The sequence below is a fragment of the Haplochromis burtoni genome, unplaced genomic scaffold (assembly GCF_018398535.1).
Source record: "Haplochromis burtoni strain Fernald_Lab_line unplaced genomic scaffold, NCSU_Asbu1 Contig_1028, whole genome shotgun sequence".
Lineage (NCBI taxonomy): Eukaryota > Metazoa > Chordata > Actinopteri > Cichliformes > Cichlidae > Haplochromis > Haplochromis burtoni.
In genome coordinates this window covers 68,079-93,111 of record NW_024583389.1, presented here as the reverse complement: position 1 = coordinate 93,111, position 25,033 = coordinate 68,079, and the positions used below count along the sequence as shown (strand labels likewise).

Below are 25,033 nucleotides of genomic sequence, written 5' to 3'. Positions count from 1 at the left end.
CCTCTGCGCCAGACGCGATGCCTCACCTTGACTTGGCATATCATAAGTCAGCTGGCAAGGCTGGGGGGTCGGGGAGGAGGGGGAGGAGGGTGTAATGAGGGGCTGGTGAGATGAGGAAGGGAAGGCAGGTAAAGGGTAGAGGAGGCAGGGGAGGAAAAGGGGAGTGGTGGAGCATGATAACCCAATTTGTTAGTGGTGGATAAATAGAGGTCTGGGAGGTAAATCATCACGGGTAGAGCAAATGAAATAAGGATGGGGAGAAGGAAGGAGGGGGAGAAGAAGAGGAGGAATGGGCAGGAATAAACAACCTAAGCTAATGTAAATAATGCCACGCATGCTTGTTGGTGAAAGGCTATATTTCAATATTGAGTATAAAAAAGGCTACAAAGGGGAATTAGAACTCTCTCCAACCGTGCTATGACTCATAAATCACTCTAGTGTAGCAGCTGACCTATTTCGAAGACACAGACAAACTTGTTGTCCATTATTTATTGGGTTGAATATTTCTTAGTCAGCTTGGTTTCATTTGTCATTAGCTGTGTGTGTTTGTGATTTACATTTTGTTGTCTGTCCCTCACTATTAATTTAAAGCCCTTTTATACCTGACTCTAAATTGGAGCTATAAACGATCGATACAGTTTTATCCGGTGGACTGAACATTAAACAGCCTATTTAACAGTTTGCACTCACACTTATTAAGGAATCAATAACAAAATGGAAAGATCTGGATAAAGTCACTCTTTCAACTTTGTCACTGGGTGCTTCCTAATTAGCCTTCCAAAAAACATTGCTCAGCACTTTACACTTTGTTTATTGTTCATCATAGTTGTTTGCCAAAAACCTTTACTGAGAGCACTTTGTTGTGTGGAATTTGCATCCAAATAATGGCTTATAAGGGATGCACTGCTGAATTAAAAAGGACAGTGAATTTACCTCCGGCTAGCTTGCCTCAGAGCATCAGAGAAAATTGACTTTCTCTCCGTCTCTCATCTTTCACACACAAATCCAGCGTATGCCAGGAAATATTAAATATCTACTCAGCTTCAATTTGACAGTTCCTTAGAAAACTTTGATTTGAAGTTGCGTCATTGTGGGCAGCATAGTGGCACAGTGGTTAGTGTGTGGAGTTTGCATCTTCTCCCCTTATTTGCGTGGGTTCTCCCTTTGTACTCCTGCTTCCTCTCACAGTCCAAAGACATACCGTTAGTGATCAACAGTGTTGGGTAAGTTACTTTAAATTAGTAACTTAGTTACATTACTAGTTACTTCTATCAAAAGTAACTCAGTTACTTCAAGTTACTCGTTACTTTCAGAGTAACTAGTTACTAGGGAAAGTAACTTTGGTTTTACTCAGAATTCTCTTGTTAATGTGTTGCTTCCGTAACTGGATACCCAGCAAGATTGCCAGTCTTCTAGCTTGCTTACTTGCCACAAGTGCACTGTGCCACCTACCAATAGAAAGGAAAAAATAATGTGCACATTTCCACGAGAGAAATCCCACGCCTGGACCGTCATTGACTGCTGCCATGATTCTAGCCTAGCCTGCTTTTTACATCCAACACAAAAACTGCAGTCGTGGTGCTTTCGATTGTACTCAGAACTCGGAAATTCTGCCTTCTGAATAGGAAGATGTAGGTAACACCAGACTGCAGATGAGCTGCATACAGGGCTGGACTGGGACAAAAAATCGTCCCGGGCATTTTGACTAGAGACCGGCCCACCATTATAGGAAAAATCATAAAGCCTTTGAATGAAAACAAACACTGTTGTGACAGTGATGTACACTGTTTGATGGTATATATGTATCAATCTATCAATCATTTGTTGTAAGACTCAGATAATTATTTTTTAAAAGCTAGACATTTTAAATGAGAATAAGAAAGTATTTCTTTGTGTGCCCCTCTCCCTTTTAATGCCCTACATGGACCCCTGGCAGCAGCTTTGCTTGTTTTAATCAATTTTAAATCATGCTTTTTATTTGTTTTTGTTTCTAATGTCTCTGTAAAGCACTTTGAATCACCTTGTTGTTGAATTGTGCTATACAAATAAATTTGCCTTGCCTTGCCTGGCAACACTTTGCTAGACCCGCCCCTGCACAGTTACCAGCTGTCAGCTAAGTAAAAAAAGGATCCTAGTGTTATTTGTCTCTCAGAAACAGTTCATAACTTCCCTTCAACTCATTCATGTCACCTAAAAGGTGACATCATGACCAGCAGCTTTACAGCTGTGGCTCCAGCAAACATCAGCTGATACTAGAAATTAATATTAAATAAATTCTAACAACAGCTGATCAAGCTTAAACGTGCTGCTGTTGTTTAGCGCGACATCCGCTGGTTTCCTCTTTCTGGCGCAAAGCGGGCGATAAATAAACAAGAGAGAAAAGCCAATAAGCTGATCATTGATCAGTTTCATGATTGAAGTAGAAACAGGAGAGGGAGGGGAGAGAATGAGAGAAGAAGAGGCAGCTGCAGCAAAGACACAGAATAACTCCAGCTTTGTGTCTTTTTCATTGTAGCTGAAGTCCGGGACAAACTGTTCCTTTTCACCTCAATACGAAACCTGTAATATTTTCTCTGAATACGAGACGATTCTGTTTTTTACGGGACAGTTGGCAACTCTAATAATTAACCTTATGAACAAAATAAAGTTCAACACCCACCCAGCTGTATAGAAACTCCGTCATGCTAGCTAGCACGCAGTACGAAAAAGTCAGCATAACGAAAATAAACTCCACCTAAACTTGGTTCATATCTGACTCAGATAGACTGCAGGTCATAACTTCTTACCTGAAGTTCAGTTCACACTCGGACCGGCGGCTGCTTCGGGTCTCTCCTCCCTTTTCCTTCATCCACCTGCTGGCCTCCACCACTTGCTAATGTTACTGAATCTGTGGAAGCTCCGCGATAGCCACCACACGAAGTAACGAGTAACGACCCTATCTAAATCCCAGTAACGAGTAACGCGTTCCTGATTTTGGCATAATAACTAGTTACCGTGCTCGTTACCACAATAATAACGTAGTTACTGTAACGCGTTACTTAATAACGCGTTAGTCCCAACACTGGTGATCAATCCAGAGAATGGATTAATTTAACATTGTTAATATGCCTCTAAACTAGTTCTAGAAAATATCAACATTAAAATGATGCAAATGAATATGATAATGGAAAAATAAGAAATCATATCCCATGCACATCAACCCTTGCCAAAGTCAGTCCAAGGTTTGCACACCTGGATTTCAATAAGGAGATATCATTTGGAAGAACTGAGCAATAATTATTTTGATTGAGAAATTAAACTATTTAGCTTTTAGACTCCCACTGACTCTTCAGGGGAGAATGGAATCCCTACAGTGATAGGATTTCTCCCCGAGTCTAGCAGCTGGAGGTGGTGACAATCCAACACTAAGGCTTGGCTTGAGCTCAGGGTGACTCAGGTGAGGTGGAGATAGGGGAGGAAGTTTTTTGTTAAATGAATGAGAGTGTGAAAGGGGAAAATAACTCAAGAACATGGAGATTTAAAGTACGCAGAATGGAAGCTGATTGGCTCAAAGAAGGTGGGCAAGAAAATCGTTGGACTAGTGATGTAAAGGAAAAAACTAGCAGCTGAACTTATACGTTTGCAAGATCTTTATTTGGTCAGTTTAAACGATTATTAGTGGCAGATCCTCTCAAACTTTCCCAGACTGAATGGTGTCCCTAGCTTGCCATTTTCAAGTATATTGACAGATGGATTGTGGAGCTTAGTCTGAGCTTCATCGTTGAGTCCATCAAACATGGTAAAGTCTTGATTATACTCTGCTGGGGACACAATTATAGACAGTAAACACTATAGCTGATGAGTGTTCTTTGTTATACTCCTTTAAAATTTGCTTGAAGTCCATCACCTGCTTGCACAGTTGGTGTATTGTAATGTAAAGTCCCACCAAATGACTCTGCATCGTCAAAAAACATGGCAGGCATACAGATGTCCCCACAGTCTGATGCCAGAATTTACATTTCCAAAGGGACCCTAGTGGACTTGTTGAAGGGAAGGAATGAAGGCTTGAGAGACTTGTCCTAAACTCCCTCCTGTATTTGGCCGCATTCATCATTCCTTAAGCCTTGACTAGTGTTTCTGTCCATATGGATGAGAAGCAGTGCCACCATACTTCACTGCAGGAATGCTATTAACCAGCCAATGATTAGTTTGCAGCTCAATGTGTTCTCCTCCCTGTGTGTCAAATGGGGCTCTTTTGTCAAAAGCCACTGGTGTTCAAGATGTATCCAAGGTTTCCTTAAGTAATAGTATCTGGTTGTGGCAATATTAGATGCTAACTCAAGAGTGCTGTTAGAAAAGATCATTACGTTGTAGAACACCTTTCTGACCGAGGACCTTCAGGTTACTTAGCCAGCTCCAGGAGGGGTGCTTGTGTTTCTGTACTCCTTTCATTTCTTCCATTTCTGAATACTTTAGAAACGGTTTTATACGATTGCCCTGACCTATTTTTCCAAAAGAGTTCCCTGGATTTCATCAGTTGGTTTCTTTTCTGACATACAGTTGGAACTGAGGTACCTTATTAAATAATGTTTTAGGCACATGTCATGGATAATAATGTGATCACATGTGAAAGTGCAACAAAAAAACTGTCTGAATGAGATTATTAGACATGTTTTAGACTGAGGGCTATTTAAATGCCTATTACAGTTTTTCTCAGTTGCTTTGGTGCATTTCTCACAACAGAATTGATCTCTGCACCACTACTAAGGCTCTTCTCAAAACAATTAGTGCAAACTGCAAAACATGGTGGATAACTTGCAAAAGTGAGTCACTTCAGCAAAAAGAAATGTCAGTTGTTCAAAATAAGTAGTCAATGCTTCAAAAGCAAGTCCCTTAATCAAAACAGATAATATATTCATCAAAAGCAAGTACTTATATCAATCAAAGTGTCAGGGCTGTCACAATTACAAGTCATTACACCAGCACCTTTGGTCACAAAATCAAATGGTTTGAACATGTTCTCATTGTGACGGATTTCTTTGTAGGTGCTTCCCAATGACATGTCAAGTCTGGACAGCATGCATGGCATGTTGAAAACCATAAATTGTAAAGGAAACTCAAGACACTTCATATGGACTCTTGATAATATTTAATTGAAACTGTTCACAGCATTGTATCTACTCTGGTCGAAAGAATCCACGCTTCGTACTGATGTCCACAATTCTTTTATTCCTCTCAAAATCATGGAGCACCGCGAAAACTAGAAACAAGTAAAATAATATCAATAGCACATATGATATTCATCTCAGCCACTTATTTCCTTTCACAAAGTGCACAAGTGTTAAACAAATAACAGCATAATGATTTTTACCGTGTACGCCTTGTAAAACCAGCAGTAGAAAAGTTGTACATTCCGAAAAGTCCGCCGTGTTACCGTTCTGTCTTGTCTCTCCCGCGCACAACTTCTGGTTCCCGCAACTCACAGGAAGTGACTACTTCACAATAATATTTTAACAGAAACATTTCTTATAAGAAGGATATATCACTGGATTCATAGATTATCTTTCCTACTGCAAATGTACACAAGCATGAGAAGCAAATAAAGAAAACAAATAGAAAACAATAACGATCTCAGATTCACTTTGGTGTTGTCATGGCAACCCACACAAACATTTCAGCGTCAGCTACAAGCATTGTGCAACTGGGGAAGTACAGTAAATCAAACATTTTACAGCAAACATAAACTCACTTAGACAGTAAACCTTACTGCAGTAGTTATGAAACAAAAAAACCCCTGAAAAACAGACACTGCTGCATATCAATCATTGATATCTAGACGCTCCCGTTTGTCTGCCCACAAATTTGCATCAACATCACAGCGAATGTCAGCTCTATCGATGCATCGGGGAAAGTATCTTCTGGAGTGTCGAATCCACCCTCTGCAGGACTCTGCTGTGATGTCATCACAAGGTGCATCCATAGCTGCTAGCAGGGTCATTTGGGTATGTGGATGCCTGTCATATACCTTCCACCTCCAGGTAGAGAAAAACTCCTCAATTGGATTTAGGAATGGACTGTAAGGAGGAAGAAACTCCATAAGCATCCTGTCGTGTGCTGCAAACCACTGCCTGACTGCAGCAGAGTGATGGAAGCTAACATTATCCCAAACCACTACATACATTGTCCGATTGTCACCAGGATCATCCCTTTCATTTTGTGGGATTAGGTCCCTATAAAGAGCGTCCAGAAAAGCCAACAGGTGTTGTGTATTGTATGCACCAATACGAGGAATATGGGTGTGAACGCCATTTTCTGAGATTGCTGCACACATTGTAATATTTCCTCCTCGTTGGCCTGGGACATCAATGGTGGCTCTTTCTCCAATGTGATTTCGTCCACGCCGTCTGCCTTTTGCGAGATTGAATCCCGCTTCGTCAAGATATACAAACGTGTGCAGGGGTTCCCTGGCCTCCAATTCCAGGATACGCTATACAAAGGATGAGAATACAGAAGTCTGTAATGGTGCATTTGACACAACAGATTGTACAGTTTGAATTGTAAATAGGATTACAGTAACATGCATAAATGTAAGTGCAGTACATGGCCTGAACTTTTACAGTAAACAGAGGTACATATGCAAACATGTTTTACCTGTACATACTGGTGACGGAGCTCCTTCACTCGATCACTGTTCCGTTCAAATGGTACTTTGTACAATTGCTTCATGGACACTTCATTCCGTCTGAGGACTCTGTCTATGGTGGAAGTTGATATTGACTGAATATTTCCGAAGATGGTGTCATCTTCTACGACAGTTCTTTGTATTTTTCTCAGTCTCAAAGCGTTGTTTGCAGCCACCATTGCACAAATTCTTTCCTCTTGCTGCGGAGTCAAAAGTGGACCTCTTCCACCTCTTCTAGGTTGTCTGGCAGTCCTTTTTGAGATGCAAATGAAAAAACACAAACATAAATAAGCGCAAACATGCTTACAGTAATTGTTACAGGACTATCCTTCAAAACTCCTTTCTTTACAGCATTACTGTATTGTACCACAGCACACTATGCCACACCTGGGCCAAGTCTGCGCTTCAGTTACAGTACGTCTATATGTAAAGATCTATAAGGTCATGTCCTAATGCAAGTCTCCTGTATGACTATGAAAGTGCAGAGCAAATTAGTTTGTGCTGAATAACTACATTACAGTATGCTCACCTGTTTTCCCAACGAAATGTCTCAATAATAGAACTTACAGTAGTTCTCCCAACATTTGGCTGCACCCTTCGACCAGCCTCGGCCATTGTGAGGCCATGGTTTATCACATGATCCACAAGTGTTGCCCTGATTTCGTCAGGAACGTGTCTATGTGGTTGGCCTCTTCTTACCTGGTTTTGTCCTCGTCCTCCACTGATCCTCACCCCCTGCTATCAGGATAAACATGCTCCATCATATGATAAAGATGATCACACAGAACAATTTTATACTGAGAGACAAGTTGTTCCAAAATATGCTGGAAAAATAACCCTGCAGCAAAACAGAGTAACAAGTCCCCTCACTGTATCAAGGGTTGTGATTATACCTTTGGTTTGTCAGCTCTCTGTAAGTTTCTTGTCTTTTTTGTGTTCACACATTGCAAAAAACTTAGAAAATGACATTTCCCTCTTCAATAATATGGTGGTCAGAGGAGACTGAATGGCATTTTGACAGCATAGACTAAAGTTTCACCATAGTGAACACAGACAAGATTGACTGACATCTCAGTGTTATTTTCTTTTGTGTGTGTTGAGTCCGAGGCTGTCTACCTTGGGGAATAAGTGACTTTGTGTCCTGTTGCTGCATTTCTGACATGGGTGATGAAGAAAGCTGGTGGGAGTTCAGCCATTTCCTGTCTTTACCAGTAGGCCAGGCATGGATGCTATAGGTTTGTGGTGCATTTAGAAGAATAAGCAGTGAATTAGAGAGTAAAGGGACAAAGAGAGGTGCTAGGATGTGTGTGTGCGTGTGTGTGTGTCTTTGTATGGGGCCTGGTAAGGGAATATATTACAGTACAGTGAGTACAGTTAACGTAAAGGATTTAATAGCAAGGAAAAGAATATGCTGTTGCAATGGGACTTATCAGTCGATGCTCATGGAGAGCACACACACATACAGAAACCAAAATGTATATATGTCCATACGCATGGACTCAATGGACTACACACAACTGTCCAAACACATGCACTTAAAGTATATTACCTCTGTAACAATAGGGACTGTGATGTTTAACTGAGAAGGGCTACTAAAAAGTGTTTTCTACTTTATAGATGAGTCCCAGAGTCCTTAAAAGCAGCTCAGGTACACATTATGAATCACATCAGAAAAAAGCAATCTCTGACTTTTTGCTGAATGTGAAATTTAGATTATGGATGCATAGAAAATCTGGGAGCACAGACAAATAAATAACTTAATAAATAGCTTGCAGCATTTCAATGAAAAATTTAGAAGACTTCCAGCAGATTGAAATAGTGAGTTTAGCATATGCAAGATGCACAATACTAAATTCTCAGTTTCAGACAGAATTTTTACTCTTTACTCACGGATCTATATGCGGTCAAAGACAATGGCTATATGACTGATATATATGTGACCATGATGGGTCCACCTTAAAAGACAAATGTTCATGTCTTTCTCCAAGCAACTGTGGTTTGCAAATATTTGGTATCTAATTTATGAATGGAGAATCCCATCATAAGTCCCATAATGTTGCTTTCAGTATGAGTTAGTCTGCACAGATGAGCATAACACGTTCACAATGCATCTCTTTAAAGTAGGAAACTTGAGACAGCTGCTTCCTAAGTGGTTGCGTTACAGATATATTCCTGTATAAAAACCATATGCTATTTTCCATAATAAAAAGCTGTCCTGCAACAACTGCTTCATTGTTTGTGCGAAGAAATTCTGATCTTCCCATCTATGATTTTTCTGGCTGGCTAATATGAATTTCTGTTTATGTGAATTGTATGTAAATTGCAACAAATTCCACTGATTTATTGGTGTCAACATTCATATTATTACACAAATATTAACTTCCAGATGGAACCCACTCAATTACAGCCTGATAGCATAATTGCTGTCTTTTTGCCATTTTATCACTTTAACACACTAAGTAACTTCACAGCTTCAAAACAACCATTAAAAAGGAATGAGATTACAAATTCTTTGCGCATTTTCACATTAATTTTATTCATGAGATGGTCTCCAACTACTGTTTTTCCTAGTGTGACTGTAGCATTAATAGCACTTATTAGCAGTAGGGTATATTCTGATTACAGGTTGCACCTCAAGTCAGTATTGGGCAGTTTTTAAAGCAGGTAAGTCCAAGCTAAATAAAAACAAGATTGAGACAAGTCGCAAATAATGTACAGTATGAAGAAAGTGTTGTTGCAAAGACTGAACCTCTGTAGCCAATAACTGTCAAACAAATAGTCAGTGTAGAGAAGCTCCCACATATGAGGTAAGTTCAACACAATTGTGGAAAAAATATTTTGTAATCTCTTTACAATGATTTTATTTCGTGACACAAAGATTAACACCATAAGATTACAGAGAAAAACAATCAAGGATAGAGCATTATATCTGAATATTTTTAATTTAAACTGAAATAAATTTTATGGCCTAGAGATATGACATTGAAGATTTCACAAGATTCAGTATCAAGAAGACCAACTCAAGGCGTAGACTTATGAAATATATCACTAAATACCAACTATCTAAAGCGTTGCCTATAACAAGAAGACACGTACACAAGGTTATTACTCACATCAATATTGATGTGAATACTGTGGTTGAACTCCCAAAGCAATAATGTAGACAAATGTGGGGAAAAAAGAAAAAGGGAAAAAAAGATGGATGAAGTGTTTCAATATCTGCGAGACATTTTTGAACAATAGTGGTCAAGCTACAATCATTCACAAAGGACATCAATGAAATTAGACCCTTCTGGCTACAGTAAAATACACACATAATGTTAAGGTTAAACAACACTGTGGAACATCTTTTACAAACATTCAGTATGTGTATTCAATCACTTGGCATTGGAAGGATTAAATAAAGGAGGCAAAATCATTATGTGCCGGCTTCAGAACTGCAGCCAGGATGAGGTTTGACACAAGATGCAGATATCATGTTTATCTGTCACTGGGGTTGAACCTTATTGCCTATTCCTCACTCGCTCGAACATATTATCAAAACTGAATCATCCCAGCTCTTTATAGATTGTTCTTGTTCTACCTTGAGACCAGTACGTCTTTGCAGTTTGATACCATCGCACTCAATATTTCATGACTTCATGAGTTACAGGGATAAATTTCTCTCAAAGTCCCAACAGTGTGCTATATCTTCACAATATCTCCTCCCAGATGATTTTTGGCAACAAAGCAACCTAAAGCTTTTAGCACTGCAGCCACATGTTACTGCAGTGCAGAGGCTTGTAAGTCAAAAGCTAAGCTGAATGTTGTAAATTCATTTCTGGTTATGTGGGTCAAGGTAAGGTCATTTCAGATATTTATATGTTATTTCACACAGGCCTGGATGTCGTTAGAGACTCTGTGTGTGTGTGTGTGTGTGTGTGTGTGTGTGTGTGTGTGTCCAATGACCCACTTCCCTGCAGGGATGGCACGGGTCATTTGTTCTGACCTTTCCTGTATGCACAAGCAAACAAACAGCTACAGACTGATGACATGGCAAACAGCCTCATATTCACCTGTGCACAATAAAATACCTCATTCCAATCACAGCACTGTCTCCTCCAGCGGGAAACCGCGACAGAATATCTTCAGTCTGTTGAGTTTATGAGTGAAAATGAGTCCCAAAATTCAGTAAAAACAGTATGTACTGAACACTTGCCTACAATGTACAACTTCCAGAATAGTCCAACAGAAGAGTGAGAGAAAAGAACAGCAGAGATTGAAAAGTTGTTTTTGTTTCAGTGTTATATGGCTGATGTATTTAAAATGAATCAGTTGTATAAGTTCACTCATCCGCTTAAGCTTTTCAGGAGCTTATCCCTAAGGCAAGAGGCAGGATGCACCCTGGACAGGTCGCCAGTCTGTCGTAGGGCGAACACAGCGAGACGGACAACCATTCACACATGGGACATCAATTAACATAACCCCACATGTCTTTGAACTGTGGGAGGAAGCTGAAGTACCCAGGGAGAAAATATTTGTTTGATTGTTTTGGGGCCCCTCTGATGGATCATATGATATATAATAATAAATATTTACTCAAAATTTTGAAAAACAAGGTAAGTTTTGTTCAACACAAGTCAGCTAGAGGGACCCCAAGCACAGTCAAAGATTGATAAATTGCAAGTGATAAACATTCAAATCCCGGGTTTTGTGACCCACCACCATGCTGGCTATTGGTAGGTTTGCTTGATTAAATCGACAACTAGTTTCATTAACAAAGACTCAAAAGCTGTGATTGCACTGCTATAAACCCTGCCTTCACATAAAGTCAAGGTACAGCACTGCTGAACATTATATGCTTCATAAAATATTAATATCTATTATAAAAGGTACGGTACTGGATGTTATTAAATAATGTGTTTTCATGTTTGTATCTACCAGTAAATTTCTTTCCTAGGGGTATAGCTCTGTATATGTGTGTGTGTGAGAGCGAGATTGTTCATGAAATGTAAAGTTTCAAACACCAAGTATATAAAAGGAATCCCTCTTGACAGCTAAATTTCTTTTCCCTGATTAGCTAAATAAGCCTGAAGGAAAAGATGTTTAAGCAGCTATATTTGGTTGAATTAGAGGAGAGCCTCCTTGGAGAGAAACATTTGTACCTGAAAGTTTAATGTATTCTTTATTTGGAAATAACAAGCTTACAAAGAAAGGCCCATTATACAACTAGCAGAATATACTCGGGCAGTGTAAACAACACAACCTTGGCTGTTATTGATAATGATGCACTGCAGCAACCAGGTGCCATGAACTATGTGACTCTCTCCTTTCTTAGACTACATCACCTGCATACATGTGAGCTTATGCATGAGTGTGTAACGTGATGAAGCAAGAAACCAGAAAGGAAACCAACATATAAACATGGGGGAATGACTGCATATAAAGCAGGGTGGGTGATATAAACTAGCCAACCAAGTGGAAACCTGATGTGAGCAAGCTCAGAAAACATTCAAGGAAGTCTTACACCCAGAAGGCAATGTAGATTAGACGAATCACAACATTTGGAGAAAGCATTAGTCATGTCCCAAAGTGCCCTGCTCGGGAGTGTGGTGTTTTGGTGTGGAGAGTCAGGTATCATGACTGAAATGATAAGTCAGAGATGAATAAGTGTTTGGCATGTGCACCTGGATCTTTCAACCAGGATTCTGCGGGAAGATGAAAGGACGATTGCAGACACCGAGACCAAATGGAGACCATGAGAGTCCAGAAACTGGCCTTGACCATTTAGCATCAGAGCCAAGATTTCTGCTATATTTATTTGCCAGTTTCTACTTTTAAGGTGGAGATCGAGAGATAGACGTGGAGGATTTCAGGAATTTATAGAGAAAAGTAATTGTGCAAAGCTCTAAGGGGATAGAAAGGAAGGAGAGAGTGAAAAAAATGAGATGGAGGGCAGACGGAGGTGTGTAGGAGGACTTTGATGGTTGGAGCGACAGCTGTGTACCCGGTGAGTGTCTTTGAAGAACAAGAGGAAGCCTAGAAATAAATGCATTAATTGCAGATGAGGGGGAAAAATGAAAGAAGAACAATGATGATGAAGGCGAAGAGAAACAGATTGTGTTTGTTGACTCAGAATACCTCCAGCTGAGACAGATGAAAGGCTCACAATTATGATGTCAGAGGTTATAAAGACACGCATGTAGATTTGGTGATATTGCCTTCTCGTGCTGATATGTGAAGAGTGATTTTTAGACTTTTTTATGGAATTTTTTACCCACTTTATTAAAATTTATGTTTTTTTTTCTTTTGTATGTGTCAAAACTAATTTGTTCTTACATAAATACCTCAGTAGGCACGCGTAAGAGAGTAGACAGTGAGTTATGCTCAAGACATCGGATAGAGATGGTTCTAAGAAATGCTGAGTAAAAATCTAAAGGAGAATTTCTTTGTGGCAAAATGGCATTGCTGTACTGGCACATGAGATCCGCATGTCATTTTGTCTTTCAACAGCTCTGCTGAGTTAAGCCAGATTTGTCGTAATTACACCAGCACTCTGTTTGAGTCTTTAGGGAGGCCTTGACACCATATAACTTTGATTTGTATATGTGCAGCAGAATTAAAGCTTTTAAAAAAATCTAAACTTTTTACCAAGCTAAATAGAAATTCAGATTTGGCTGGTGATTATTCACAGGCAGTTGTTAGTCCCAGTAACAATAGACAGTTGTAGCTCTCTTCCCATTCATTTATTTGGGGGCTTCAGTGTAACCAAATAAGTACCCAAAGGCATTACCAAGATGCAGCCTGCCAAGTGGGAACACTTGTTCCCTGAAATATTTTTGTAAACTGTACTGTGCAAAAGTATCTGCCTCTTACACAGTTCATAATCACATTATGTGAGCTTGGGTCCTTCAAGTTAGTAACAGCTGATTCTAATACTACTATAACACTCCTACAGACGGATTATTAAATCACAGTGTCTGAATAGATAAATGGAACGGCTTCAGTCTTTTGTTGTGAACTTTGTTTTCTCACTAGGGAAAGCTGTCAGTGTTTCATCAGCCTCAAAATTTCATTTCTGCGACACTGGTGCAGCTTCATCCATCTGTTCTCACAGAGAGAAAAGATGGGAGACGAGGAGGTGAGCAAGCTTTATTGGTATTAAAGGCACAAGATGGGGAGAAGTGGAACTCTAAATGGGACCATTCTCTTCCTAATTCATTCGGTAGTTCTTCTCAAAGTTTTTAAAGTGCCTGGATTTGTTATTAGTGTTTACAGTTTTTAAAGCGCAGTCGGCACTTTGACATTTTTAAAAACTCTCTTCCAACAGCATAGGTGCAGCTTTATCTGCTTTTTGGGACTGCACTCTTAAAGACATTGAAACAAGTGGGAATGAAATATCCAAGATGCTCCCAGGTGCTTGCCCACAAGAGGACTATACATCTCAGATGATTTCTTAACCAATCTATCTATAGCCTTAATGCTATATTATATAAATATCCTCCACATGCTGTTCCCCAAAAGGCGTTCTTTTCTGTCTCTTCACTACACCTCCTTATTCCAGAGGCTCTGCACGTTCCTATCCTTTTTACCACAGACATTACCATACCTTTGATCGCACTCTCACTACCTTCTTTCTACTTCATTACCAATGCATACATCTTCCTATCTTTTTTTTTCAAAATATCTTTGTCCTAGTCAGCAGTTAGGAATGTTCATTTAACAATTGCCTTAGATGGAATTATAACATTAAAAGGAGATGGCTTTGAAATGGAAATTGCGCGCATGGGAGACCCTAGTGAGTGCTCCGATGGTCTCCTGGATCCCGATGATGAACACCCGGCTTTCATTCTATCTGACATCAGAAGCGGAGGCGGGCACATGAAGAACAAACGTCCTGGAGAAAGGCAAAGATAAGAAAGATCGACAGACACCCCTGTCCTTGGTTGACAAACAGCTGCATCACCTCTCTTCTTTTATGTGCACTGTGGTTTCGCTTTCATCTGGCTTACAGTTTGATGTGATGGTATTATTTGCTTGTCATTAGAGGAAGAGGAAATTGGGTCTGTCATTAGGTTGATAACACCTCTGCCAGATTAAATGACTGACAAGAAGCACTGGTGGGCTTAGTGGAGGGGGAATAAACCAAGAGTATCAGACTCTGTACCTTACAGAAAGGGAATAAACACAGGAAAAATAGATGAAAAAAGACCAAAATTATATAATAATAATTATATAGCAAATAAAAATAATATCACTAACATTAGCAAGGAAAAGAGGGTAAGCCCCAAATAAATGGGTAACAATCCCTTCATTCACTATTCCTAGTTGTGTATGTATTTACAAAAATGCACATACTTCTTTTTTCTGTAATAACTTCTTCAAATAAAATGACAAAATCGCGATAATTAGCATAATTCCAGACTTATACAGTATGGTGTGAGCTAGGGCTGCACGATTTTGCATAAAATGAGAATCACGATTTTTTGGCTTAGAATTGAGATCACGATTCTTTCATGATTTTCTTTTCCAGTATAAATATTTATTGCACTTATTAACTGCTCATCAACTTCGTAACAGTTGAGACTGAACATAAAAACAATAAATAAACATAAAAACAACAAATGTCTCACGTTTTGTTGTTGCCGCAAAATGTTGTACTGCTTGAAATTCCGTCTCCACCGTTGCTGGACGCTGCGTGTATAGAGCAGGTAGTGCAACAATAGAAAAATAGTTGCGGGACGGCACTGTGTAGCGTTTGTCTAGGGTGTTGATCATTTTCCTAAATCCCTCGTTTTGCACAGTGTTGATGGGAGCCATATCTTTGGTCAGGTGATAAGTGATAGCCTCCGTAATTTCTTTGTGCCTGCGGGAGTTCGACGGGAAGCGCTGCATAAGGTTCCCGTTATTGATGTTTGGGTGGTTCCAGTCACTTTCTCGTCATCCCTGATGTGCTCTCCGTTGTTTTTTCCCTGCTAATTTTAGCATCACACGGCACAGCTTCTGTATCACGTGGTATAAGGCTCCGCCCTTGTCATTTGTTGAGCAGCAAGAGTGAGCGCTTGTTTTCATGCAGATTACATCCCGGATCAAAATGCGGTACAGTCGTCGTCGTTTTTTTTTTTTTTTTAATCGTTGTCATTTGGAAATGAGATCGCACATAAGTATGAATCGAGATCGATTAATCGCGCAGCCCTAGTGTGAGCCTCAAAGTTGCTGTGAACTTTATTTTGTTTTCTTATCCCTCTCAGTTCAAGTCCATCATCGTAGCTAGACTGGTGATATTATATTGACAGCGAAACTGAGGGGAGTTTTTTTAATATCTGGAACTTTTCTTTTGGTAAAAACTTCTGGTTTTGCTTTAATTCCATGTCGGCCTCTGCTAGCGGCTGTTAGTCAGCATAAGTGAAACTTTCTTTGAAGTGAAACTAATTGTTGAACTCTGATGCTTAGTGTAACTCTCATCAGAATATAATCAAACTCTTTATCAGAGGGAAAATTTGATTTTTTTATGACCCAACAAGGTATAACAAGCCTAACATTAGCTGACATAATGCTAGCTTATAACTAGGGATGGCACGATACCACTTTTTTATGTCCGATACCAATATCATAAATTTGGATATCTCCAATACCGATATGAATCCGATATAGTCTATTTTTTAAACAAAACTGTTTTTTTTAATGTCGTAATGCATTTTGTATGAGTTCATACTCACATTTAAAAAGACAAAACACTCGATAGCGGTAGCGATGGACTCTCCTGAATGGGAACCAAACTCTTTAGCAGCACTGCTTTTTGCAAAGTACAGTCAGACTTAGTAATGACAATAGACAAACATCCGAGCTCCAGATATCAGTTGTTAACCTTAACGTGGGAATGCTTTCCAAACATTCAGAGATGAACTTACACACCTGCTTGTACTTCTCTGGGATAGCTTACTCAGAGATAAAATGTCTGTTTGGCAGCACGTAGCGAGGCTCCAAATGCTCCATTAAGCATCAAAAATGGACAGTATCCACAACAGAAAGGGGTTGGTCATCGAACACGACAAATTCAACAATTTTTTCCGTTATCAGCTTTGCTCTATTGCTTTCTGGAGGGAGTTTCTCACACCTCTGAATGTTTTCCAAAAGTGTTTGTTGATACGGTACACTTTTCTTCTTCTTAGTATTGGAGGCCTAGATAAGTTTTGTGTACTCCTTTCTGTGGTGTTTCTGTAAGTGTTTAATCATGTTTGTGGTGTTAAAGTTCCCAACACTGCTACCACCAAAATACTTGCACTGCATAACTTACATTCGGCAGTCTTGCTTTTTTCTTCATTCTGAAGTAACTCCACACACAGAACTTTCTGTAAGGATAAAACAGAGATAAAACATAGGTTATGAAGTTTCATACCTAAGTCTGACGGTGCAGACACAAATGAAAGGCTTTCCTCCACAGCACAGGAACACCTAAGAGTTCTCTTTTCCTCCACCTTAGGCATGCTATTTATGTGGCAGGTGTCACATTATATTAGGCAGAACGTTGACGCCATGATATTCAAGGTGGTGGGATAACATAGCACCTTCCACAAACCAGCACTCACTCCTATGTATTTTAATGGTAACTCTACGATCTATGATTTTGTTGGAAATTAAACAACAGACTAACCAATGTATATTCACAAATACATTATTCTTTTTTTCTATTAAATAAACTGGAAAAAAATAACTCTACCTTGAAAAAAAGGGGGGGGGTTAGAAATGACTGAAAGATTAATAGGCTCTGTTTTGAGTTTTGTTCAAAACAAATGACTTCATATAGGGAAAAATATATATCACATATGCAGGACACCTTAAACTAGTTTTTTAATTAAGCAGCAAGGCAGAACAAAGTCGGGGCTGTATCAAGACACAGAGGACTAAACCCCAATTCAACCAGACCCAGAACTGATCCGGAATTAAAACAGGACTACAACAGTTCAAAATCAGGACTACTGAGGACTTAACCAAGACAGAACCAGAATCAGAACTAGATGATAGTAGCACTAAAAATCATCATAGACCTGCACTACACTTATTTTTTTAATTCTACCAAAGTACACTATTTAGATTGAGAAAAGTTTATATAATTATTTAGCCTTGTTGTGCAAACAAGCCTGCATAACTTAATAAATGTAGAATTTGAAAAATAGCAAACCTAAAAAGAAACACTAGGTACGAGATACATGAGTGACCTATGATACGGTGATACTTTTGGTAAACAACCATTTGACTAACATGTGTGTCTCACCTGCTCTTGTTCGGGCAGCGCGTGCGGTGCCCATCTTGCCTCGTCCCTCGTCGGGTTGGCTGACAACATCAAACTAACACAAACGTCTCAGATCAAAACCACAAACAGCGAAGTTTAATGTAACACAAATCAGACCAAACGTGTAGGGGTTTTTAGAGTGATAAAAGTAAAAAACATATGAACGAAGAGGTAAAGAGAGAAACTATCTGTATTTCTTAATTGCAAATGGCACCAAATTGTATTCAAAATTGAGCCACACTTATGGAGCTCCACAGTTCTTTCCTGGTGTTTTGGTTGACATCTCTTGATTTTCCCATGTCAAAGAAACAGGCTCTGTGTTTTGCCTTATATGCATCCACAGCTGTGCCACCAATTTACTCACATGGACTCTACTAACCTATCAGAAGCTTCTTCAGCTCAGAATGGAATCGTCTGGAGTTTTCTTATTAATTAACAATAAACTTAGTGTACATGTACTCCTAAATTTGATGAAAGTGATAAAAAACAGAAAGCTCTGTCTCTCTTTATTCTGACATTTAACTAATTCAAAATATATTTCAATATTTATCTAAAACAAAAGTTTACTCTAAATTGATGTTGTACAGTAAAAATGTTTTATGTTTTCTCCCTAAAGTGTAAATATCTGGTTACAAATGTGAATATCCTGCTGTGTACTGAAATCCCTCTTGTTTTGCATAGAAATATACTGAACAACATACAAAGCATAATATATAAAATAACATTTACCTGAGTTTTTTCTTTGAAAGAAGCCTCTAATGTCCATTCTTATATTTCAGTACATAACTGAAACCGATTTAGTCGGGGAGGGTAAGAACTGAAAATATGAAATAAACACACGTAAGCTAAGACTCTCTAAAAAAAATAGCATTTGTTCGGCTTTTCATTTCGCCATTTGTTGATTCACTTGAAGAGCAAGTAACGTAATATTGGTCAAGTGATCAGTTTGATATCAATCTTTCGTGATGCACCGTCATATTTACATTATTTGTACGGTACGAATGATTTGCTTTGGTACCTGGTCAAACTTAAGCTCTCCTTAGTATGGCTGGCTCCGTTTCTCCAACAGCGCACTCACAGGCAGCAGCTGCCCCGCCCCCTCGCTCAGTCGCTTAGTGCCTGAGCTCGGATCATACCAATATCAGGGGGGATTCACGCACAGTCGTAAATTCCCACAGTGTGCACTATGTGCTTCGAATATTGTGTGTACTTTTTGTTTTATACAGTTGTCAGCCAGGCATCTAACTATGAAAAAATTACACTCCAAAAGACCCCGGGCTTCTGACAAAACAACCCGGGCTTAAGCCCAGTAAGTCACCCCCACGCTCCGCCCCTGGCTGAGAAGCTGCATTTTTTTGGTATTTTTTGATTATTAATCTAGTAGTCAATCAGTTTTCACAGTTATTATGTATCAGTAATTTGTCTGAGGACAAATTGCCTATGTTCAAAGTAACTCGTGGAACCTTAAATGAAAAGAATTAAAGTCTCGAGCATGTGCACATGTGTGGCCCCTTTTCTTCATTCATTTTCCAGTAATTAGCGCGAGCTCGTTAATTAAGCCACAAGGCACTCAATTATATTTCTCCTTTTAAAGCTGACCCAAACCTGAGGGAAAACATGTTGAGCCGTCTAAGAAACAATGGCCCTGCTGATCTTTGAGTAATTATCAATTACTATGCTAATTCATCACTCACCATCAATCCCTTCACAAAAGCCTCATGCAGCCTGACAAATGTCCATGGTGCTGCTAAGAAACTACAGGACAACTTAAAAAATATAAATAAATAACAGGCACTTTAACTTTGAACTTTCGAACGTGGGCTCTGAAATGAAACAATATGAAAAAACAGATATGAAGCTGTAAAGAGCATGAAGAGTTACTGAATACAAGTTGTGCTTTGTTCATAACCAAGGTCAAGTTTTTGTCCTGTTTTCCAAGAAGAGTGCAGAATATTCACAAGTTCTTCTCATTGTGACACATTCGTTTGATTAAATGGCTCCTGCATGCATGCTGCAAATCACCAAGTCCCACAGACACACCCACTCAAATTAAAATGAACATAAATATATAATCACACACACCGTAGATGCAGTAGATCAAAGCTTTTAATTCACACTCCATAAAAGTGGGCCAAAACACATGCAAAGTATTATATTCACAGATGTTCAATTTATGTTTTCAGCTAATAACATGAGACTTTTGTAAAACTGGTAACTGTGTTCATAATTACTGTTCATTTTTTATCATTTTAACAGTAATATATTTTAGATGTAACTGTACATAAAACTAGAATATATGTACATTTAACACATTTTTCAGTAACAATTGTTACAACTGTATACACTTCATATGCATGTGTTGGTTTTTTTTAAAGTCCAGAAAATTGGAATTGTAATATGCTATAAAAAGAAAGCTGACACTTGTGAAACTTTATCAGAAGTGTAAGCATCACAGCAGATGCCTTTGTGTCAAAGTAACAGAGCATAAAACACAGAAAAACATGAAGGAGATTTTCCTGGCCTGTCTTTTTATAGCAGATAACCACCTTAAAAATATTCTGCAGTAGAACAAAAACAGAAGAAAACCATAAATCAACATATAAACATTACCTGATACTGCTGACAGAGGTTTAATTAGAGACACAGCTAAGCATTTTGCAATTTCGCATAATTTTAAAAAGTTTTAAATTTCTTCAGTATTGAACAGCAGAAATGAGGCTCTCATGTCAGAAGACAGTTAAATAAAACAAAAAACAAAAAAACGCAGCGGCCGACAGCGCTGTACATACGGCGTCTCCATGTTCATACTGTGTTACATTTCAACTTAACAGTTTCATTGATTAAATTAGCATTACATATTTGTGACAATATTTTACATGTGTGACTCTTAAAAATTTTTAAATGTCATGGTTATTCAGTTACTTTTAATTTCATTTTAGTTATTTTAGTTCTACATATAGTTCATGTTTTTAAAAAATAACAGGAAAATCCTGTGAAACTTGTAGCAGTTTACAGTCATGTATAACCAACCTAATTTGTGAGATCAGTACCTTATATGCTGAAGGAACAGGAAAGACTTACAACATCTAACAGGAAGTTCCTAAAAGCTCTTAACTTTTCACAAACTAGTGGTCTATATCTTGGCCATGCTTCTTGGTATTGTTCTGGTAAAGAAGAGTTTTCATCTGATACACACTACAATCTGTTCCCCACAAACTCTTCTTCAGCTCTGTCCTCTCATCCTTCTTATGTATTGATAAAAGCACTGCCCATGAAATATCAGGTCCTGTCCACTAGTAATTGATTGTTTGCAGTTTGATAATACATAAACGTGTAGACTTGCGCTTGTCAGCTGTGCTCTAAAATAAATGCAGCCATAGATTTCCAATTAAAGGTGGGTGGCAGGGCTATTAGTTAGCTCTAAAGGTAGCTGTCAGTGAGTGGAATAAGCCAGGGTCTATAGCCAACATGATAAGGTAGCTCTGAGAGGTGTGTTTATCCTGCTCCGGGCAATCTCATAGTGTGAGACGCAGAATGCAACATGGGCTATTGGGTGATACTGTGATATCTACTTGAAACAACAGTGATCTTTTAACAGTATATATTATATAGTTTCTACCAAGGTATTAAAAAAGGTATCTTCAAATAGTCACACTTTAAATGTGAGAAAATTAGAAAAGAGGGACAACGAAAAGCAGGGACATGACAGGGCTTACTGCACAATATGACAGCATAAGGGCATGACAAAGCAATCTTAACTCAAACTCTATTAACTAGATTTTTTGAAAACATTTATCAACATCTTGAAATCTTTATTGGCTTATGCAGTTTGAGCAACTGAGCAAATCTCTTTCCAAATAAAGACTGAGAGATAGAGTTAAACACTTAGGAAACAGACTGTTAAGTGAACCTCGCGTAAAGTTTATTTTATCAAAATACATATCAAGATGATTTTAAATACATACTGTATGATGATAGATACATAGAAATAGCTGTAATAATTTTGTGATTTACTAACAGGTGTGCTACCCGGTGTTTTCTTTTTGGACATTATATCGAAAACAAGATTTTTTGTTTGTTTATTTTAAGTTTTCCTTGGGTAGCAATGGTAACATGGTTCAACAGGTTCTGTCCTTGTGTACTATTGAGCACACATAACAAGATGGGTTCTGAGAAAATGTGAAATACATTTTCAAGGTTTGTCTATTAATTAACTACTCACATTTCAATAATGACAAAAATATTAGCTCCAACCCAACTTATAAATAAGGAAAAACCTGCCAGGGCAAGCCAAAGTGTAAGAAGAACCTTCAGTTTCTCTAAAGAGACATTGTATGGAGGTTTACATCTCCTGGAGCCCAGAATTGACAAGCTACAAACTAGCATGGATGGGTATTTGTTGCCCTGAAATAGCCTTTCTGCACATCTCAGTTGTACAGAGATATTATCAGCACTTTTTTAGCCTGTGTGTTAGCTTGAACACGTTTTCCCACTCTCCTGTGACCTCTCACATCAAAATGGCATTTTTATCCCCTTAGGATCCTCTACTTAACTGGATATTCTTCGGTCACTGCACTATTTTTTCGTAAACTTTATAGGGTGCTGAGTGTCAAATGCCACAAAATTAAATACGGCTAGGATGATATCAGGCTCCAACAATTGAAAATGTGTGACTTTTCAGAGTTGTTTATTTTGAGATTTAGATGGACAAAGACTAAATATTGTATTGGCGTGCTCCAGTTATGGAGAATTATAGAAAACACTTGGCACAGACTATCATAGTACGATGCTCAAATGAATGTGAAATTTATCATTAGATGGTGATGAGGAAAATTCAGAGAAACTGTGTAATAAATAAGTTAAGACAACTTTAGACAATGAACAGTGAGCTAACCATGTAGAATCCGAAAGGAGAAAGTAAGAGATGTGTGTCTGCTATTGGGAGAACAACTGTCCCTGATCAATCTGTTCCTTAGTGTTGCCTGCCCCATTTTTGCATAATAAGGCTCTGCTAGTTTCATGTAAGCCATTCCTCAAAAAAGTGCTCTTTGAGACTTTCAAGAAGCACACTGGAAGCTGTCTGGTTATACCCGAGAAGATGGCCTTGATTGAGCAATCTGCCAAATTTAAGTCAGATGAGGTTTTTGATGTTTGTTATGTGAACATAGACCTAATCTGAATGTTTAAGAATGCCGGAGTGTTTCTTCTTCCTAAAACGGACAGTGAAGGCCACATCAGGTCATGTGTGTTATGATTAAATTAACCAGGGCATGTTTGGGATGGGCAAAACAAGACCAAAGTCAAAAATACTTACAGCATCAACAACTAAGTTTCACAAATTACATATCCTTCATCAGACTGCTGTTGTCATGGAAACTATAAGTTTGAAGCATTAACCCATTTCATGAAATCCACACTACCCTCCAAGCTGTCTCTCTCTACTACAAACACACACACACACACACACACACACGCACACAGCAAAAACTAATCACCACTTTCTTCACAAATCCCTCCTCATAGATCTCTCACTGCTCTCTGGGGACTCTCCACAGCATATTAATCAATGTAATTGAAATAGTTGATTACATCACTTCACGCCTCATCCTAGTTTGAGGGACTTTGTGCGCAGTGAGCATTAAAGATGTAGTAAAAGAACACTGAGATGTTGTAGTGCGTTGCACATATCTGTGGCTGAAAGGCATTAGCACAGATGCCATAAAAAACTGCACTAGACATAATAACTAGAACTGTCTCCACTATATAGCCATTACTCAGAGTTCTTTTAAAGGAAAGTGCAAGGGCATTAATACTCTCACACCCACTCATATCAAAATTTACAACCTTTGTATCTTTAACAAAGGCTTCCAAAACTGGCTTTAGCAGCAAACGCTTGTATAATGCTCATGTGAGCATTATAGCGTGCCATTAGCCCACAGGCAGCATAGATAACAATATGATATTTAAATTTCTTAAAACTATAAGTGATTTCTTTACTATAGGCTATCGCAAAGACCAGATCTATTTAGCTAATCCCTGTCTTCTAAATCAAACTCGACATTGGTTTTCATTATGCGTACGTTCATGCACCTTTAGAAAGTAACTGTAAATTACAAAGGTAAGACAGTTGAAGGCCATGTTTTCATTCATGTTGTTAGTGTTGTTTATGTGATGACACTCTGCTCTGATCAGTCTCTCCAATTTGATCCAGGCTAGAATATTTCACCAGCTCGTATATATAATGACAGTTGCCAGTGTAATCCATGATTCCCAGATAATGCTCGCTCATACAATGACACGTGGTAATCTTTACAGAAAGGCAAGCAGAGACAATGACATACTCCACAGTTTAAGAAGGGAGACCAGAATAAAGCATTGTGTCACATGATGCCTGTCTTTTATTCTTTTACAACCTTGTGCAATCTATATTCACATCTTCACCACTGTGAAATCTTTATTGTCTAAAAAAATTGTAAAATAAATCTTAAAATATTTAGCATATATTTTTTCTAGTCATTTTATGTTACCTTTTTTCATCATTTTGGTTGCTAGTTTAGTTATTAGTTTAGAATAGATATGATATAATGATTGTATATTTTATATTACCTTTTTAAGTTTTTTTTTGTTTTGCACTTGTTGAGGAGTGAAGGATGCTTTAAAAATGTGTGAAAACTTCATGCATGCATCAGATGTGGTAAAAACTTTATTTTTGGTGCAGTGGGCTTGAAAAATGGCTCCACTGAACCTGTCTGTTTCAGACTCGGGTATGATCGTCATGTGCCAAATTTGGCAGCAGGTGCATTCAGAGCATTCAACAGTCATACCCCGACCCTAGAGGAAGTCAGCCATGTTAAACTAAATGCTTAACGCCATTTTTGCCATTTGGAATATACTTGACTCCAACAGAATTAAGCAGAGCAAGTGCAAACTTTGTTGGTGTCATTCAAAATCCTTCGTGCAAAGGCATCAAGATTGTAAAATTCAGAATTTCACTGATATGGCCATAGAGGCACTTTTATTACTCTATATTGGGGAAGTTTGATTATCATAGCATTGTTTTATTTACCATTTACAATGTTTGATTCTTTTTCAAATGTGTT

The 25,033-nt window shown here is 38.5% G+C and overlaps 1 protein-coding gene across 1 annotated transcript; it reads right to left on the bottom strand.

Moving 5' to 3' along the window:
- Positions 1-5,219: 5,219 nt before the first annotated feature.
- Positions 5,220-7,454, bottom strand: LOC102293295. The gene is made up of 2 exons (XM_005951653.2): positions 6,631-7,454; positions 5,220-6,466 (listed from the first exon to the last, which is right to left on the bottom strand). Exons 1-2 carry the CDS (start codon positions 6,838-6,840, stop codon positions 5,798-5,800), a joined length of 879 nt encoding a protein of 292 aa, XP_005951715.1. The 5' UTR covers positions 6,841-7,454; the 3' UTR covers positions 5,220-5,797.
- Between the last annotated feature and the right edge of the window lie 17,579 nt (positions 7,455-25,033).

Coding starts and splice junctions, on each gene's coding strand:
- LOC102293295 (XM_005951653.2), bottom strand. CDS start 6,840: ATGGTGGCTGCAAACAACGCTTTGAGACTGAGAAAAATACAAAGAACT. Junction 6,467..6,630: donor TCCGTCACCAGTATGTACAG/GTAAAACATGTT, acceptor TCCTTTGTATAG/CGTATCCTGGAATTGGAGGC.